General features: G+C 40.3%; 1 protein-coding gene across 3 annotated transcripts; it reads left to right on the top strand.

The window, feature by feature from the left end:
* Positions 1-957: 957 nt before the first annotated feature.
* On the top strand, positions 958-18,264 carry LOC120497836 (protein-glutamine gamma-glutamyltransferase E-like). Of its 3 annotated transcripts, none has more exons than XM_039699779.1 (13): positions 958-979; positions 8,588-8,755; positions 9,073-9,306; positions 9,857-9,975; positions 10,461-10,589; positions 11,501-11,678; positions 11,837-11,972; positions 12,998-13,101; positions 13,568-13,813; positions 14,797-15,102; positions 15,759-15,916; positions 16,132-16,265; positions 17,884-18,264. In XM_039699779.1, the coding sequence occupies exons 1-13, from the start codon at positions 973-975 to the stop codon at positions 18,029-18,031; spliced, it is 2,067 nt and encodes a 688-aa protein (XP_039555713.1). In that variant the 5' UTR covers positions 958-972; the 3' UTR covers positions 18,032-18,264. The 3 variants fall into 3 exon arrangements, with proteins under 3 accessions (XP_039555713.1, XP_039555712.1, XP_039555711.1); XM_039699778.1 differs by lacking the exon at positions 958-979 and adding an exon at positions 6,574-6,636; XM_039699777.1 differs by lacking the exon at positions 958-979 and adding an exon at positions 8,366-8,491.
* The last annotated feature ends 1,508 nt before the right edge of the window (positions 18,265-19,772 follow it).

Genomic DNA, 19,772 nt, shown 5'->3' on the forward strand with positions numbered 1-19,772 from the left:
GCAGAGGAGAGAAGAGACATCTGTGATCAATTTGCTAGCGCTAGTATGGAAAATGAAGGATTAGCCTGAAACAAAAAGAAATGTTATGAGGCCATTCTGACAAACTCATTTTCTTTTACCTATAGAATTTCCTGTATGTGCCAATATTTTAACATTGTTCTCTCTCTAGAGTCAGAAACTAGATGAGTAACCATCATCGAAACACAAATTGAAGTCATAATTTGTACCTGCTCCAAAATGAGTGTTTTATTTTATGGGGATGAAGTTTCTCTCTCCATGCAGAGAGAGTTACTGCTCAGGATCCACTCATCAAAGCTATTCCATGCTCAGTGGTTTGTCAAGTTACTACTAGCTTACACTACATTTGAGCATTCATACCATTAGTATAATTCACAGAGACTCTAAGGAGGGGCTGACACAAAAGCATTACTGTGGTGATCCCCAAAAAGGGACCAATGAGGCAAATGAAAAGTTCTGGGGTTTTTTTCCAGACTTATGAGTACACTCATAGGGAGGGGACCATATGAATTTGATTATGAATGTATACTTTTATTGAATGAATACTCAACTTTGGATCATACTGGGAAGAGATATTAATTTATACTGACTCAAAAAACATCCCTTACTGAGTGATGCATCATTGCATGTGAAATTCTGGATTCCAGGTATGCAATTAAATGCTCTGCTTTTCTAAGCATCTCATCAACCTTCTGGATAAATGGCCTGAATTGCACAAGTCCAATGTCTTATAACCCATGAGCTAATATAGGGTTACTAGGAAGTTTACATGACCACTGGTATGACTTACCTGCCTCACTCACCTAATGTGAATTATAATTGGTTTGAACATAAGGACAGGCCTAAAGTTTTCCCTATAAATGCTGCAACACAGCCAGAGCTTGAAGTCTTATCATATAGGTCTGCAGTTGCTCACAGCAATACAAAGTCCAAGGCAAAGAGGAGCAAAGGAGCATGGCTGGTAAGTTTTAAACAAAAAAGTCTCTTTGTTCATATGGAATGGGAAAGTGAATATTGTACCATGTGTTAGCTCTCTCTGTGGGGTTGTTTTGTAAAGGGCTCTGAACTTTTGAAATACAAAACATTTTGAGAATTATGCATATGTTTTTTCAGTGTTTTTCTTTCTTGAATTTTACAAAAGACACAAACAAGCACAAGAAGATCATCCATCCATTGCTATACTGATGTTAAATCTTAAAAATATTTTAAAAATGCAAATAGAGCAATTGTTATGGCAAAGAAGAAGTTACGGCAAAGTGCAAATTTTATTTTAGCATGAAATTTAATGAATCCAAGAGTAGGTTGCATATGAATGAATCTTGTGCTGATGGAAATTCTTATGGAGAGGATACACTACAGACTAAACTTCTTCCTGCAGATCCAGAGCCAGTAATGCCATTTTAACTATTTTTTTTAATTAGTGTGAAAGGCAAAGGCACTTTAAAATGCAAACAAATCTAGTAGAAGTCCAGCAGTGAAGTCTTAGGAGGAAGGAAGTTAAATCAATACCTTTTAGTAAGACTGGCCATGTACTCACTCAGCCCTGACTTGCTGGCACCTGTTTAGAGATGTATGGAATCACAGAGTAGTGTGAGTTGGAAGGGGTAGTTAAAGGCCATCTCCAGCTCCCCTGCCACGAGCAGGGACATCTGCAAGCAGATCAGGTTGCTCAGGGCCCCATCCACCCTGACCTTGCATTTTTCCAGGAATGGGGCACCTGCACCTCCCTGGGCAACCTGTGCCATTTCCTTGCCACCCTCTGTGGTAAAACCTTTTCTTTTTTTGTGTCCTTCAGTTTAAAACCATGACCCCATGTTCCATTTCTACAGGACCTGCTAAACGTTTGTTCCCTGTGATAAAACCTTTTCTTTTATCTAACCTGAGTCCTTCAGTTTAAAACCATGACCCCATGTTCTATTTCTACAGGACCTGCCAAACGTTTGTTCCCAACTTTCTTCTAGGTCCCCTTCATAGATACATAGAATGAGTCTTGAGTTTAAGATGATGCTCCTTTACCAATCCTAGGCAGAGCACATGCTGGGCTGGCTTTATGTGACTTAGGCTTGAAAAGCTCAGGAAATTAATAAAAATGAATTAATAAAAACCAGCCATCCACAGATCAGGGGCTCCAGTGCAGAAATTACATTCATTGTTTTCCCTTCATGCAGTTTAAGAGAGGCACATTAACCCCCTTCTCACAGTTCTAGAAGTGATTGCACAAACTCTTAGAACACAAGTGTTTGTCCATATATCTGTTATTTGAAATAATTCCTGTTATTGTTTTGACCTTTTGCCAGCATCCCTCCCAGCATCTGCTGTTTGCCTGGCCTCATGGTGGTTAATTAATGACTATCTCAGTGCAGCTGCTATGTGTGATACCATCTATATGTTTACTTGTTTAAGAGCAGAACTGAGGCTAGGAGAGAATTGGGTCCATGCAATCAGCATAGGGCTGTAGATTCCTTCATAAATCTCCTCCTCTGAGCAGACCTTAAATAAATGGCAAAACACAATTTAATAGGTGAAGCTGAAATATTGGACTGAGTAGGAAAATCCTTCTTTTTAACAAAAGAGCTATACAGTAAGGTGGACAGTTGAAACCTCCAGGTACAGCAATGGGGGGAAAACCCACAAACCAATTCTTTCTGCATTGTAACACTTCCTTTTAAGCAATGATTTGCCAATAACTAGAACATTTTAGCAGGGCTGTCTCTCAAAACTTCCTCTTGAAATTTCAGACAGCAGTCTAAACTTCTCAACGACAATTTTCTTGTTGCATGAAACTCAAGAAGCATTTAATGCAGCATTTAACAAACAAACAGGTATTTGTTGATCATGATAAGCACTTGCCTGTGAAATACCCAGGATCCAAGAAATACCCAAGCCCAGGTTCAGCTGGAGATGTCAGAACTGCACAAAGATGCTCCTCATGGTATCATGGACAATTTTCTATGTAAAAAACTGAGGGTTTGTGTGCAGGTGTGTGCACACCAAGCTGTTTTCACTCCTTCTCTTCCTCTCTCCCTACTCCTCCCATCCCCTGACACACATCCTGCTGACAGACACACCTTTTTCCCCAGAAAATCTTTATGCATTTGTGGGCTAGTCTCTAATGGACCTGCTTTGACAGAATCCAGGTGTTGCATAAAGAAAAGATAAAAACACCTAAAAGGTTCCTATAAGTTTGCCTGATTTTTAAAGGGTTTTGATAGTCTGCAGCACCACTATTGCTACTAAGGATTTAACAACTTGTTTCGTAGTCTCACACTGAAAATAATTATCTCAGCTTCTTTCTGTCACTTTTAAGCTTCAGTGTCATTACAATTAAGGCGTGAGTGACACCTGCAAGCATCTTGTTTGTGCATTAGCACTGGGAGCGCCTGCCCGCAGAGTGGGACAGCACCCTGGATCCTCAGAGAGCAGCAGAGCAGGGCACTGATGGGAGCCTGCACTGGGCTGTTCCTGGGTGATGAGTGTGCAGCAGTAGCTGGAAGTTAAAATAATTCAAAATAACGCCTTTATTCCATTCCAGTGGAAGACATACATGCATAAGTGGGAGAGGTAGGGAAATACATTTAAATATCATAGGCTGTAGATAATAGGTGCTGTGTGACGATGTGGGAGCTGTCAGGAGAGTCCAGCAGAGGTTCATCCCAGTCTGTGCACTGCCAGTTTGGCTTGTTCCTGTGTCCTGGTCCCTTGGGAGTTTTTGAAGATCACATATCAGTGCATGTCACTATTATGTCACTGTCAGCCTCCCTTCTGAACAAGCCATCACATCTGGAACGAGCTGAGATCTCAAGAGGAGATCTGAGCCCAGCTAACAGGACACCCTTCTTACACAGACAGCATGGAAGGGGATTGTGCCAAGTTCTGCTGTCTTCAAAGGAAGAAAGGTTGTTGGCAAACTTCAGGAACAGTCAGGATCTTCAGGAAGGCTTCAGGCTTCTATTCCAAATGCCCCTGCTATTCAGGCGTGTGAGTGGAAGACAGAGACAGAAAATGAGAAGTGTCTTGGACAATATGTAAGGCTCGGAAGAGATCTTGGCCAAATATTTTTCCATGTAGGCCTGACCATTCTCTGTCAGGTGGTTCTAGTCCTGAAAAGTGCTGCTGTGAGTCAGTCCACACCAGTGTTCCAGGTCTCTCCCTAGAGTGGGTCACAAAAAAAGCACAGCTGTAGAAAAGCACTTGAATTCCTGTATCTAGGATAGCAGGAGTGGGGGTTGCTGATGGAATTTCTTGCTTAATTATTCAAACCCGGGATGTGATAAGAGATAGAATAGCCCAGACTTCTCAGGATACTGAATCAGAGAATCAGAATAATTTAGGTTGAGAAAGAGCTGTAAGATCATCAAGTCCACTGAGGCGGTCCCAGTGAGTCATGGCCATGTGGTTGCAGCATGGTGCTTTGGGGATATGTTAGAGAAGAGCTGTGCTCAGAGAGAAGATAGGAGCAGACAGACTATTATAGGTACTAATTTCCCATCCTGAACAAAAGCACAATTAATAATAGGTGACATTTCATAAAATTCAAGTATCGCTGAGGATTCACATAGAGTTGGTGTGAAAGAAAACATTGGAAAGAGAAAGAGAAAGGAGTTTACTGAAGAGAATTTGCCTGTTACCAAATATGTCCTTCGCTGTTCAGTGCTGAAACTCTTAGTCCCATATATTCATTGCTTTAACAGTTACTGAGGTTAGGGAAAAAATTTGGGTATTACTGGAAAAGGATGTCATGAATGATATGACTGGACCAGTCTGCAAAGGATGATTCTGATACACCTCCTTCTGGGAACATGAAAAATATACTAATGTGGTTCATAGCTTCAGTTTGCTGAAGTCCAAGAGAATGTTGCTATCCACAGGGTTTCAAGCTCCTGCCTGTGCAGGCCCTACATTTACAGCCACCATTCAAGCCCTGAAACACTGCTTGGGTCAGATGCATTGTGCTTGACCGACTGCATGTTCTGACTAGTGTTAATATTTCTCATTAATTTTGCCCTCATTCTCAACCTTTGTCCATAATCTTTAATCCAAAGGTCCAGTATGTATCATTCATCTGTTTTACAAACAAAGCACACCAGAGGCCTGCAAGGCAACTTAGGCAGAGCTGGGAATAAACACCAGAAGCTGACACAACAGCCACAACTTGTTCTTCCTGACATACTGTCTGCCAGCATAAATGGACTGCTGTTCTTTCTCTTTCAACAGTAACTAACCTTCCTGTCAAAGGAAAATTGCTGTGTATCCAAGGATAGGCTGAAAACTTAAATTTATTCTGCAAATTGTTTGTGTGACATTTAACAGTATTTAAAAGTATGGATAGGAGAGTGTGTCTTAACATCAAAAAACTCTAATAAAATTCTAAAACATTTTAAATTTAGGGATTAGTCTTATCACTTTAAAATCACAGTTGGGCTTTGCAAGCTATAAAACTACGGTCCCTGTTAAGATTAATATAATTAGTGAAGAGAGTGTCAAAGTAGCAGTCTAAATTATAGCCAGTTAAAAACTGTTTGTTCTAACAACACCATTTATAAGAAACATGAATAAAACATGTCTGTATAAGAAATGGGTTGAGCAAGCTCCAATTCTGGATGTTCCAAACATGATCCAAACCAGAAAACAGAACATTTGGCTACTGAACCCTGAGCCCAGCCAACTAAAATGATGAATAAGGTGTGCATTGTGTTCATCAAATTTTACAGGTTGTTTCATAAAAGTATCTGAATTAGTCTGTCTCTTTCTTAACACAAAGTGGAGCCACCTGCAAAGCATAAGCAAAATTTACTTTCCTTGAAGTTAAGTGGAAGATTTTTGGGCATAAATTGGTTTTGCCAGTAGCATGGTCAGAGATGTATTATGAAAAATAGTAGAGCACCAGCTGAAAGCAATGATAGATATTTTATCACAAGTCACAAATATACTTACCTGTTGTCACTATAGTGTATCATGCAAATATGGCATGGAGTGCTTGTCTATTGAACTGGGTTAAACAGAAATTATGTGATAAATGAAAAATTTGTTCTTTTAATTTGGCCCTGATTGGAGCTGGGGCAGAGACAATAGCTTGGCCATTGTTTTGCAGTTACTACAATGCAGGGAAGGGAAAAAAGCAGCTCCAAAACAACCAATTTAGGGAATTAAAGAAAAAGTCCCTGTAAGTATTGCTCATGGAGTATTTAAAATTAGGAATAGTGTTTTGCAAGAAGGAGTTATGCTGTTCCTAGAACTTTAACAATACAACAGAAAGAAAAGCAGCTAAATGCTAAAGTTCTTATAATTTTAAATATATTAAGAAACTCTTAACAAGTACCCAGACTGTTAGGAATAAAGATTATCCAAGCTTCAGATGTTAGGTTTCAAGGAAACAAGATGAGGACATGAGGACTGAGGGAGGAAAAAAATGAATGAAAAATGAATCCTCAAGCCCCACTGGTCAGATCAAGGCTGGGGGCAAAGACAGCTACTCGAGCTCCACCCCCTGAGGAAATATTGCAAACAGAGTTTAAAGAAGTGAAAGGCACCAAAGGAATTCATTCCTTGAGCCAGCAGAAGTACAGGAGACCTTTCAGAGGAAGCTACAGAGGACACACTGATCAGATATGGGCCAAGGTGAGCAAGGGGAAAGCCCATCCTGTGGTGCTCTTTGTTACCTTCTTACATCCATACTTCATGTGCAGCTCTGTCATGGACACTGAGAGGTCACTACTTCTCTAAGGAGTTTTGATCCAAGAAAAAAAAAAAATAGTAAATTCTTCCATTGAGTCAGAAGGATTTTCACAGGAATTGCATTTTTTCCTTTATTGTGTGCATGGGAAAAGCAAGCTTTGTCAGAATGAGATTTGGCAGCCCAGGTATTTAACTGACATAAAAATGTTATATTTTACCAATAGGAAGGGAAAACCTGCAGCTATTTGGAGCTTTCAAAAAAGTGCAAATGACAGACTGCCAGATCTGACATAAGAGAAAGAAGCAAAGCAGAACTTTGGGAATGTATAATTGCAAAGGTTTCAGAAACCAAAGCAGAGAGGATACAAAAAATTGGGGGGCTTGGGGTTTTTTTTGGCAGTTTCTTTGTTGCTAGAACTTTAGCAGTGTGCGGTTTTTGCTCACGTGCTAATATTTATAGATATGCAAACAGACCAGTTTAATAATGATTATAAAGGGTCTCATGTTGCTTTTTCAACTCCTGCCTTTCTAAAGGCAAAACTCCCTGAGCCCTCAGCTCGTTGTACAATAGATGTGCTTCATTGCTAAGTTTCTGAGGATTTTTTTTAATAGTAGGTATGTTCCTTGAAAAATCATCCATGTTTCTCACCTCAATACTGTAAAAAACCCACGTTCCTCTACATTTGGACAGTGACTGCATTGCTAAAACTACCAATGTAGTTATTTCAAGGCTTGTATGAACTTGATAAATTTAAGATCACGCTGTAAAAAAATCTTTTTTTTAAGATTTAGAAAGACTAAGATTTTTCAGATTAAGAAATTTGGTTGAACATGGGATGATGATTTTTTTATTCAATAATGACACAGGGTAACAATTTTCCACTCCTAAGCACCACACACTTACTCTTTCCTATCTCCCTCTTCACAGGGGAAGAAAAATTCTTTCTATTCTGTACTTCTGCACTTCATTTAAACCATCAAGCCATCTCCTACTAGAAATCCCTCCACAGGCTCTGATGATGTCAGATCCAAGTCAGTCTTGGATCTTTATTCTCTGACCCCTGACTGAAGCCTCAGTTCTCATGCAAGAGCATCCCAAATTATTCTGTACTTCTGCACTTCATCAAGCCATTGATGAACCCATAATGAAGCCATTAAACCATCAAGCCATCTCCTACTAGGAATCCCTCCACAGGCTCTGATGATGTCAGATCCAAGTCAGTCTTGGATCTTTATTCTCTGACCCCTGACTGAAGCCACAGTTCTCATGCAAGAGCATCCCAAAGCAGATTTTAGGAGTGTTCTCTCCCCAATTCTGCCATCTCTCCCACTGCCAAATGACAGCCCAGTGTCCATCAGCATGTTCCTCTTAGGTGCTTCCAACAGTGGCAGCTGTGTGACACATAATGGGGCTGGAGACCACGTCATGGCTTAAAATTCACAGGGTTTCTCAGCTCAGTCAGGTTTCTTTATTTCTCATTCAGAGGCAGCAAGGCTGTGCCTCTCTTAGGGTGACACCATCTCAAAATGGAAGAATTAATAGAGTTCAGACAGATTTTTATCTAAGCAACTCATAAATATTCAATTCTCTCAGGTTTCTCTCCTCTTGCATGCCTTTCTGATTTTAATTTAGTACAGGGTATATCTTTAGTGCCCTGTATACTACTGCTTCTATATTTAATTATGTAGATAACCTCTAACAACCTATGCAAGATGGAGTCTCTTAAAAAAATGCTCACATATAAATTATTTCTAATTTTGGTGGAAGCCTTACATGGATACCAGTTACCTGTAGAAAGTAATAAGCAATTCTTCAAATTCTTCAGAGTGTGTTTCTCTTCCTTCTTCTTTGGATGTATTCTCAAGCTTTTTTGCTCATCTCATTTTTTCATAGCTGCAACGCAGCCAAGTACAGACTGGCACCTGAAAGAAAATGCAAGAGAACACCACACAAGTAAATTTTCCAGTGAAGAACTGATTGTGAGGAGAGGACAGGCTTTCACTCTCACCTTCAATGGAACAGAACGGCCTGAGCAAAACTTAATATTCATTGCAGAAACAGGTATGGCCCCCAGCTTCTTTCACAGGGAGAGTAATGCTGCCTCGGGACATTCTTCTGGCCCAATCTGCACTACAGAGCAGCAAAGGAATAAATGACAGAGCCAATGTGCTCATTCACACAGCCATGGAACTGTTGAGGTGTTTGTTGTATTACTGCAATTTTAGCCACCAGCCACAGCTTCCTTCAGTTGCCAATATCTGGCACAAATTCACCTGAGGGGAGGGTTGGGAGGGTTACATCCCTGCTGAGTTCATTGATGACTAAATCTATATTTCAGCATGGCATGGAAAAAAAAAATTATTTGTTTTTCTTGAAAGGTCCAAAACCCTCAAAGACCACCAGGACCCTGGCCACGTTTGATATCTCCAGCACAGCGAGCAAGGAGGGCTGGAGTGCAGTTCTGCAGTCCAGCAGCTCCAACTCTGTGAGCATCTCCATTTCCAGCCCACACAATGCTGTCATTGGACGTTACAGGCTGAGTGTTCAAAGTGGCAGCTCCTCTCCACAAAATCTTGGCACTTTTGTTTTGCTTTTTAACCCTTGGTCTTCAGGTATGAATATGTCGAATTTCCTCTAAAGAGCTATGTTGCTTTTAGATTCATTAATATTTGCAGCTTTTCCATTTGATCTACACTTTAATATAGCAGCTGAAAATTGACAACAGAATGGATCAGTAATGAAAAAGAAGAGTCTAACAGTTTCTTAGGGTCTTCTGGTACATCAGCCCTGTAGTATGTACATACTAAAGAGTTCATTGCTCTAAAAGATAAGGTTCTGCTTTTGACAGAGCACCCCTACTTCTGCAAAAGTTTAGAAGAGTGTGTCTGGCCTCTGTAGAACCAAGAAAGGAGTCATATTTACCATTTTCTCACAGATTTGGCAGTGTCACACCTCCATCTTCACTCAGACACCTCCCACCCCTTTCTCTAATTGTAGATCCCGAGTTTCACAATCTGTTTATAGCACCAAGAACAGCAAAGGGTGGATATCTGCAAGCACCCTTATAGATCAAGAGAGATCTTGCCTTATACAGCAAGACTCCTGAGGTTTTGGTTTATTTTGCCTGTCATATTTGTACATCTCTCTGTTTTGGTTTTTCAGGTGATGATGTGTTCATGCCTAACAAGGCTGAGTGTGAGGAATATGTGCTAGAAGAGTTTGGCATCATTTTTGCAGGCAATAAAAATCATATCAGCAATTTTGGATGGAACTTCGGCCAGGTAAATGTAGCACTGAAACACCAGACATTGTTTTTGTATGAACTGGGTCATTTGCTTTTTCCAGTTCATTGCATACATCTCTGAAGAGCAGGACTCTGGTGTTGCAATCAGCACTTGTGCCAAGCCCTGTTTCACTGATCAATATGAGGATTTGTAATTTACTACTCCCTGTCCTGCCTTGGAAGAGCAGCCAGAAGAAATAATATTAATTGATATCTTTGGTAAGACTACGTAGCCTTAACTTAGTAAAGTACTGTAGCAATTCTGAGAGGCCTCAAGTCCACAGATTCCAAGCTTTTAAAAGCTCTGTGAGTTCTGATGTTCAGAGTTTGTTGTGGCCACATTTTTACAAGGTAATGCCTGGCTGAGCTCTGCAGCACTTCAATCAGTGATTTAAAAACCTCATTCAACACTAATATGGCTATCTGCATCCTGATTTTTAGTAATCTGTGTTTTCAAAACACTGGTTTCTTTCTGTGCCACAGTTTCAAGGAGACATCCTCAACATTTGCCTGTCCATAATGGATCGCAGCCTGTACTACCGTCAGGATCCTATCACAGACGTGTCTCACCGCCATGACCCCAGGTACCTGGGCCGTGTTCTCAGTGCCATGGTAAGCAACAGCTTCACTAAGTGCAAACTACTGAGTGTTCTTTAAAAGTGCTCAGGGAAAGTAAATATGAAGGCACTTCATAGAAAATTTTAGGCCGCTGTCTGTATGGTGAAGTATGGGCCTACATGGGCATCTGATCTGAGCCCGCCAGGTTTATCTCCTCTGGGATCGTTCTGATACTTATCACTTTGATATCCAGTCGTCACACTGAAAATATAAAACAGGAGTAGCTGAGGGATCAGTTCACTGGAGGTCTTTAGTCCATCCATTTGAAGTGGAACTACTGGGTACTAGATCAGCTCAGCCATGGATTTGCCAGGCTGGTTTGAAACTCTCCAAGGAAGGAGGGTTTGTGGCCTCCGTGGGTGACCAGTCCAGAGCTGCCCTACCCTCCTAATGAGGAATTTGTCTCTTATATCAAATATTATTTTCCCAAGCTACAGCTTTCTGCTGTTGCCTCTTGGTATATAAAAGAGAAAGATTAGTTAGAACACACATTCAAATGGTTGTAAGCTGGTTTTACATCACCTGCACCCTCCACAACCAGACAGAACTAGGACAGTGCCTCAACTTCTCCCTGGAGATTGTGTGCAGCAGGACCCCTGACCATCTTGCAGCCCTCCCTCCTGGCTCCTCTTCAGTGTCTCAACATCCCTTTGAACTGAGAGACCCAAAACTAGAGACAGGACTCCTGGCACAGCCTTGATAGGGATAATATAAGGGGGTTAACAGCCTCCCTCAAACTCCTGGTCACACTTTCCCCAGTGCAGCCTACTGTGAGCTTTCCCTTTTTGATGAGAGAGCACTATTGGCTCAAATTCAATATGGCATTTGCTGTAACTCCTAGGCCTTTCAGACAGGTTGTAAACTCTCAATTTACCTCATCATAAATTTAGTGAATATCTTCTCAGGTCAACGCCAATGATGACCAAGGGGTGGTGCTAGGAAACTGGAGTGGAAAATATGAGGGTGGTAAAAATCCCAGCAGCTGGACAGGAAGTGGTGAAATCCTGCAAAGCTGGAAGAAATCAGGATTCAAACCTGTTAAATATGGACAATGTTGGGTTTTTGCAGCAGTACTGACTACAGGTATGTTTTATGTCACACACATGACTGACATTGCACAGATTCCATTAAAAGAAGCACTAATATTACTTCCTATATGGAAGCCTTTGAAGACGTTACCATGCTATATGAAACCTGCAGAAATATTGCTTTCTGACTGTGGCTTTCTCTTCACTCTTTAGTGCTTAGATGTCTGGGGATTCCCACTCGTACAATTACAAACTTCAGTTCTGCCCATGATGCAGATGGAAATCTGCGTGTGGATGAGTTTTATGATGCAGATGGAAATCATTTGGAGAGGGGAGCTGATAGCGTGTGGTAAGCCTCAATATTTAATAGTAGAGCTTATCAGTGTCTACAGTGTCTCCAGAGCATAGATTCTAATGACAAATGTTTTATCTTCTTAAGAATTGCCTTAAAAACTACTACACACACAGAGTGGATCAATAAAAAATACTACAGAATAATACTACAAGACTTGGTGTTTTCACTCTTTCTCAGTTAAACAAAGAACTGTGACACTAACTACAACAGCTAATTGAAGCCAGGGCAGGCAAAATTACAGTTATGATGCCACAGATGGCTGAAAATTTGCAATATTTCACTACATGTATCAAACAGTGGCAACTTAACCTAGTTTGAAATTATTCTTCAGAACCTTTTCACGTTAAACTGTAAAAGTCCAACAGAACCAGCTTTCTTGCAGTGACATCATTTGCACTGAAAGTAACTGCTGCCTCTATTAAGCATCAAGTATTGCACTACATGTATCAAGCAGTGGCAACTTAACCTAGTTTGAAACTATTCTTCAGAACCAGTTCCCGTTAAACTGTAAAAGTCCAACAGAACCAGCTTTCTTGCAGTGACATCATTTGCACTGAAAGTAACTTAAGTGCTGCCTCTATTAAGCATCAAATGCAGTTCAAACAAGCTTGCATTCAGCAAAGAGCAGAAGTAGTCCCTCAGTTTCTTGTCTTGTTTACTTCCCTTCTTGTTCTGGACCCTTTCTATCTACATGTGACATGTAGAACTGTAGCATTCTGCCAGAAGCAAATCTAAAGCTAAAACTAAGGAAGTGTATGGGCTCAAAGCTTTTGGAGAAGAATAGGCTCAAGGCATTTTTATAACTTCACAAATATGTTTTCTGCTCTTGATGTTTATTCCACAATGCAATTTTCAACACCTTTCTAGTTAATGTAGTGAGGGTAGAAGTGGTGAGTCTCAGATAAGAACTGTGCAAACAAAGACATTTAATCCACATAACTAAGATAGCTGATTAAAGAAGGTGGACAGGAATCCATAAATATGTACTAGTAGCTTACTTAGTTGATTTTTGCACACAGGAATTTCCATGTCTGGAATGAAAGCTGGTTTATACGCAACGACTTGGGCCCCTCATACAGTGGATGGCAAGTTCTGGATGCAACTCCCCAAGAAGAAAGTGGAGGTACACAAATTTTATTTCAGGATTAATGCTGAAAATGTATAAAGTCAGTCACTTTTAGAGAGAAGGAAAAAAAGTAAAAGCATTGTAAAATGCAATTTGTCAGCCTGCTCAGAAATAGTTGCAGAAGAAAATACTTCATTGGTTGCATTAGAAAAGCTTCAGATCATCTGTGGATGCCAAGAAAGAAACTAGAATTCCAGGAGCAGTTTTTACAGCAATTCCTATATTTCTAATGTAGGTATCAAATGCTATTAAAAATTGAGGGAAAATATAAAATAAATCAAGTGTACTTTCAGAATAAACACAAGATACATTGATGAGTGACCTTGTATGAGGGTTTATGTGAATGAAAGGGCTTGAACAGGACAGCAGCACAGGGCAATTGAGGAGTCAGTGATAAATATCTGTCTAATAATCTGCTTACTGTCAAAGATTATGCCTAAATTCCTTTTCCTTGATGCTGTAGGAATTTATCAGTGTGGTCCTGCCTCACGGCATGCCATCAAAGAAGGAGAAGTAGAGCTGGACTACGATGGCCCATTTGTGTTTGCAGAAGTGAATGCTGACTGTATGTACTGGAATTATGACTCTGCAACTGGAAAGAAAACTTTGATATTCTCTAAGTCTACAGAAATTGGTGCCTCCATCAGTACAAAGGCAGTTGGTAGAGATGCTCGTGTAGATGTCACCAGAGATTATAAATATGAGGAAGGTAAGTAAAACCACTGGTTCTTCTGATCACATAGTTGCTTCATTCCCAAAAATATATAACTTTTCAGTTAGGAGTCTCTTAATGCATTTATAAAGCAGGAGCAGAATTTATAATTGATTTATTCAATTCCTACACAAAAGGGAAGAAAAGGTACTGAGTAAAAAAATTAAACAACTGCCTTGCCCTTTCTGATATAGAGCTGCTTTGTGGGATCTAAATAAGTCAAGTCCAAGTATCCCCAAAGTGATTCACTGTTCCATGAAGTGTTAAATAGATATAATTAAATAGTTAAATAGATAAAGTGTTCACTGTACCATTTGCCTGTTGCTGACATGCACTGTCTGCCTCTGCTTAGTGAGAATTATGCTACAGCCCAAATATTTATCTGTAGGATAAAAGGTCTGTTGCAGAAACCTGAGCTAAATCAGCACTTAGGCCCAGGAAAAGCAACTCTTTCAAAGGGTGCAAGAGCACAGCACCTTCTCAGTCCTTCAGGTCTGATCATCCCCATGATATGTTTCTCTTTTTCCTTTGCTCATGAGCAGCTTCTGCTTTTGTTAAACTGTCATTACCTCAACCCACAAGGCTTCTCCCCTCCTATGGAAAAGGGGAGTGAGGGGCTGGGTGGATGGTTGGCTGCCAGCCAACCCACCCCACAGTGCCATCAGCCTTCCCCAAAATTTGGGCCTTTCTCTGTGCTACCAAATAAGAATTCACTTCTAAATGTTATAGCCATAAAAAAGGATCGAAATGGGAAAAGAGAAACTTTAGAGTTAAGGCTTTATGTTTGAAAAAATGTTATAAGAAGGAGAGTGATGTTACTGACTTCAGATGCAGAAAATAAGGTATGGCTGTGGAAAACAGAGGGCTTGTTTATCTCTAAGCACAGACACTATGTCTTGGCTAGCTTCTCTCTAGCAGCCATGTAATATAAGAAATGCATATTAACTGTTGAGGATAATTTCCATGGTTCTCCCTGACAGGCTCTGCAAAAGAAAGAGAAATTTTTAAAAAAGCCCGTAAGAAGCTAGGACTTGAGGATAAATTTGATCCTACAGCACCAAAACAGGAGGAAGTTGAACAGAAGCCTGACATCTCAGGAAAATTCAAGGTGGCTGGCTCTTTAGAAGTTGGCAAAGACCTCAACCTACTTCTGGTTCTTGAAAATTTGCAGTCTGATGCTAAGACTGTAAATGTAAATATGACTGCATGGAGTACTCTGTATACTAGAAGACGAGTTAATCAGATCTGGAAGGACTCCATATCTGTCACTCTGGCCCCAAAGGAAGGTAATTTTTCAAATACCTTTTAATCATAATGGTTTTATCTGTAAAGGGGCAACGGAGGCTGCTCAGCTTGGGGGAAAAAGCTCTAACAAACTGCAATCCTAAATCCCTGGGTAGAAGAAGCTGAGAAAAATATTACATTACACATGAATTAACAAGGCATGTTTCACACTATCATCTCCCCAAGTGCTTTTCACATTTTGGAAAATGTTACCATTAGGAGCCTGGGATAAGAGATATGTCAGCATCTCCAGCATGAAGTGAAAGATCATTGAATCACAATTGATACTGTCTTATACTAATCTTAGGCTTCAAGTCATTAGCGAGAAGCAGAAATAATTCATTTTTTTAGTAGGTAATTTAACTTCTGGAGAGGCACCAGTAAACTCCTTAAACTCCAGCTGTTGCATCTTTCAGAGCAATAGGGGGGGAAAAGAAGCCAGGCAATACAGTAGTAGTGAATGGAGAAGGGATAACATTAAAGAAATCACTATCTCTCTAAAGCAAACTGATAGATTTGCATTAATTAATTAATATTGGTAGTGATGGCTGAAAGCCCTCCTAGTCCTAGTCACAGCATAAAAGGAAAATACTAATTTTAGATATGAAGCTCCGTGGGTTTATAAAGGTGTGTAACAATTCATTTTTTTTCCTTCTAGAAAAACAATTTCCCATTAAGATAAAGTATCCTGAATACCAGCAGCAGTTAACTACAGACAAAACAATCCAGGTCACAGCATTATGTCATGTAAAAGATGGCATTCAAGTGCTTGTGAAAAGAAACATCATCCTGGACAATCCTGACATTGACATACAGGTAAATTCCCTTTGTTGTAACTGCAGTGACAGAGAAAAGGGAGAGTGAGTTCTTTGAGAGCACTTTCTGCCCTAAATGAAATGCTCTGCTCACATTCAGAAATTCTGCCATGGTTCATCACAGCCCCTCACAATAGCTCCTCTCCTGATGCCTGAAAAGGCTCAGCTAGAAAAGAGCACTGAGAACCTGGCCTCACCAGCATTTTCTTTGCACAGGTGCTTGGTGAAGCAAAAGTGAATAAAGAGGTGTTAGTGGAGGTGGCATTTACCAATCCCATCAATGAGGAGGTGAAGGACTGCGTGCTGCAGGTGGAGGGCAGTGACCTGCTCCAAGGGATCCTGGAGCTACGGTGAGTACCAGAAACATCTGCTGCTATCAAACAAGAATGTGGGCATGGATGAGTTGGAACTGAATTGTGGGATGAGACATCATTTTCTTCTAGCTGTAACCTGGGAGGCACAGATTATGAGCACACAGTGATGAACCAGCTCTTCATCTAGGCTGGGCTTTGGCTCCATGGTTTGGGAGGTCAAATAATTGCTGTCATAATTGGATAGAACTTGTTTTCCTGCCTATCTAGCAGGACCACACACTTCCAGAGAAAAAAATCATGCTTACCCAAGCTGTAAATGTTGCTGAAGCTGTCTGTCCTGCTGTAGGACAGAGAGGTTGCACCTTCTTGTTTGATCAGAGGCCAACAATAGGATACACGGCTATTTCTGTCCACACTTACCCAAAATACAACATATTTAAACCAGGATATTTTTTTCACTGTATTAAATGGACTGCAGGTGCCAATCTGGGTACAGAGCATTGTAAATAAATTGTATTTATATCCAACAGATAGAAATACATGTAAAAAGCAGATACAGCAGTGTCTCAACTTTGGGAACAAAAATTAGCACTGCTTAGACACAGGTTGTGATCTCAAAGGGTGGGACCTCTGAAAAGCACAAAGCCAGGTCTGCTCCATGCTCAGCTTTTCCAGATACAGCAGATCACAGTGTCAAGAAACTATTTGATGATGTTGAGATAGTGATTGAGAATTCTGGAATAAGATACCTTTTTTTTTTTTTTTTTTTCACTGTCGATCCCAGTTCCCTATTATCTGCTTTGGTGATTTTGTAACTTTTCCTGCCCTTTTCCCTTCAGTATTTCATAATTGAAACAGAAAGATTAAATTTTCAGACTGTCCCTCATTTTGTACGGACAAGAAATTGCACAAAAATTTCAACATATCCTCACAAATGCAGTTATTTCTGGAAAATACCTGGGATATAGGAACATGGTCTTTAGCTGAATGCACAGACAAACACAAACAAACACAGCAACTTAACATTGCCATTTGCACTTGAGCAATTAGGAAGGGTTCATCCCATCATTTATAAGTTCTCCTGAGGGAATTTACCAACCTCCTGTTGTCTCTACCACATAATTTTATCCTCAGGCAAGACAAGACAATATGTCAGGGTAAGGGAAAAACATTAACAAGTTTCCAAGAGTTACAAAACACACTGGTGTAAAACATTTTAACTTCCATTCAGAATTTCCTGCTCTGTAAACACGGAGGTTTCCTTGGTGCTATACTCCATTCTAATTCAAGAGTTGGTATTAACATTCTGCATGGTCTCTGATTATTCTTTTGCAATGATTCAGTGATGTGTTTTACACCCTCTATTCTGCATGAAATCTTAGATCTCATTTATTATTATGTCCCCCTTTGTGGGCTTATCTGGGTTACTGCATAATTAATTTGGGAGAGCCTTTAATGTATGGATTTGAGTCTTTAAATACTTATCAGATAGTCAAGCCATGTGTGATCTTTTCATGGCCATCTTACTTTGAAGTGATAAGAGTAAGAACTCTTATCACTTCAAAGTAGGTGGAAGATGATTAGTGAAGAAACTAAGCATGATGCATAAGCCTGTTTTCAACTTATATTTTCCCTCTGTTTCCTTTTTTTTTAGCATACCACCACTGAAAGCCAGTGAGAAATCCAGTACCAAGTTTAAACTTATCCCTTCTGAGGCGGGTCCCAAACATCTACTTGTTAATTTCTCCTGTGATAAATTTGCAGATATTAAGACCTTTAAGATGGTAAATGTGATTAACTAACATGAAGATATACAAGGAGTGGTCTGTGTGTGTATAAACTGAACAAAATATGATAACAAATCTTGTATAGAAAACAATGAGATGATCAGCAAAACAAATCTTCACTTCCTCTGATAAAGGGTCACCGACACCATATAATTGCAATTTTACATTGTAATTTTAAATAAACTGAGGAATGGTTGATTGTTCATTTACTGTTGTGAATATCCATGTTATTAAAAAGAACATTTTGCCTTCTACTTAGAGACTCTTTGAGTTATGTCTGGCTTTCTTTGGAATGAATTCCTCCTGGCTCCAGATGCCTCTGCACACACATTCATAAACTCATTGTTACTTATTGAAAGCATTATCCAGTGGACTTCCAAACACTTCCAAAATATTTCTCCTTACTGAAAATGTGATACTACAACATAGTGAGGATGACTTGCATGATTTCTGTCATTTAGTTTTGTCTTCTTTGCTACAAACTGTCCTGACAGTTTCCTTTTTTTTTTTTTTTTGTTGGTAAATCACAGTGTCCAAATGAGGCATAGGAAATGTTCAACAGGAATTTGGGTGGTGTCCAATTTGAGAGCCATTCAACAAACACGGGGGTAATTGCCCAGCTCAGCGTACATATTTTGTACATATTTTAGATTGTTGATATTTTGCACTTGCTGAAAGTCTTCTTTGGGAATAAAAGGCAGGGCAATCTTAAATCTGGGTGTATTTTTATTTGAGGAGAGTTAGGAATTCTTTACTATAGGTGATGTGTCAGGAAGTCATCTCTTAGATTTGAGTTTAGTAAATCAAACTTCAACCTTTTATGGGAGACTGGTACAGGCTAAATGATGGGTTCCAGTGGAGTAGGTGTAGCCCAGTGAGTGACTTGGTTTATGGGCAGTAACTGTGTAACAGTAAGTCAGGCTCTGACTGAAAATGACTATGTAGGTAAAATGGATGGAAAGACAAGCTGCTGCTCTGGCACTGTTGGGCCAGGAAGCAATAAAAGCTTAACTCTGTGCCCCAGCTTCCACCCTAAACAGGGTACTGTGAGCTGTCATGAGGGCTTCTCACCGTTCAGGAGCACAAGAGCAGACTGGCTATAAAGCTCTTTTGTCCTTGTAGCCAGCAAAATTGCTGTAGCAGGGCACCTGCAGGCAGCCTGGTTTCCTGCTGCCATCACAGGATGTCAGTATGAGACCACACTGGACATCAGATGGGATGAGCTACAGAGAGGCTGTGCAAGGAGCCCACAGTGGTTCCTCCTCTTTTCTCCTGCTGTTTCTCAAGGCTTGCCAAGAGCTTTCTTTGTGTAAATCACAGATTCATGCAATGGCTTGGGTTGGAAGGAGCCCCAAAGTTAATCTGGCTCCAATCCCCCTGTTGTGGGCAGGGACAATTCTCACCAGACCAGGTTTCTCAGAGCCCCATTCAAGCTGGCCTTGAACATTTCCAGGGATGGGGCAGCCACAGCTCCTCTGGGCAACCTATGCCAAGGCAAAAAAATAAAATCTTCACGGGGAAGATTTTATTCCTAATATCCAATCTAAACCTAGTCTGTGTCAGTTTGAAGCCATTCCCGTTGTCCTGTCACACCACACCCTTGTAACAAGTATCTCTCCATCTTCCTGGTAGGCTCTTCAGGTACTGGCAGGCCACAATTAGATCACCCAAATTCTCTTTTCCAGGCTGAAGAAACCCAATTCCCTCAGATTTCCTCACAGGAGAGGAGCTCCATCCCTCTAATTATCTTGGTGGT

This window comes from Passer montanus, unplaced genomic scaffold (genome assembly GCF_014805655.1).
Source record: "Passer montanus isolate IOZ18808 unplaced genomic scaffold, ASM1480565v1 scaffold139, whole genome shotgun sequence".
Taxonomy (NCBI): Eukaryota; Metazoa; Chordata; class Aves; order Passeriformes; family Passeridae; genus Passer; species Passer montanus.

What these genes read in the sequence shown, in the direction of transcription:
- LOC120497836 (XM_039699777.1), top strand. Translation starts at nt 8,407, where the DNA reads ATGGAGTCTCTTAAAAAAATGCTCACATATAAATTATTTCTAATTTTG. An exon ending in AATATTCATTGCAGAAACAG is followed by an intron (nt 8,756 to 9,072) that starts GTATGGCCCCCA and finishes TTTTCTTGAAAG; the next exon opens with GTCCAAAACCCTCAAAGACC. An exon ending in GCCGTGTTCTCAGTGCCATG is followed by an intron (nt 10,590 to 11,500) that starts GTAAGCAACAGC and finishes ATATCTTCTCAG; the next exon opens with GTCAACGCCAATGATGACCA.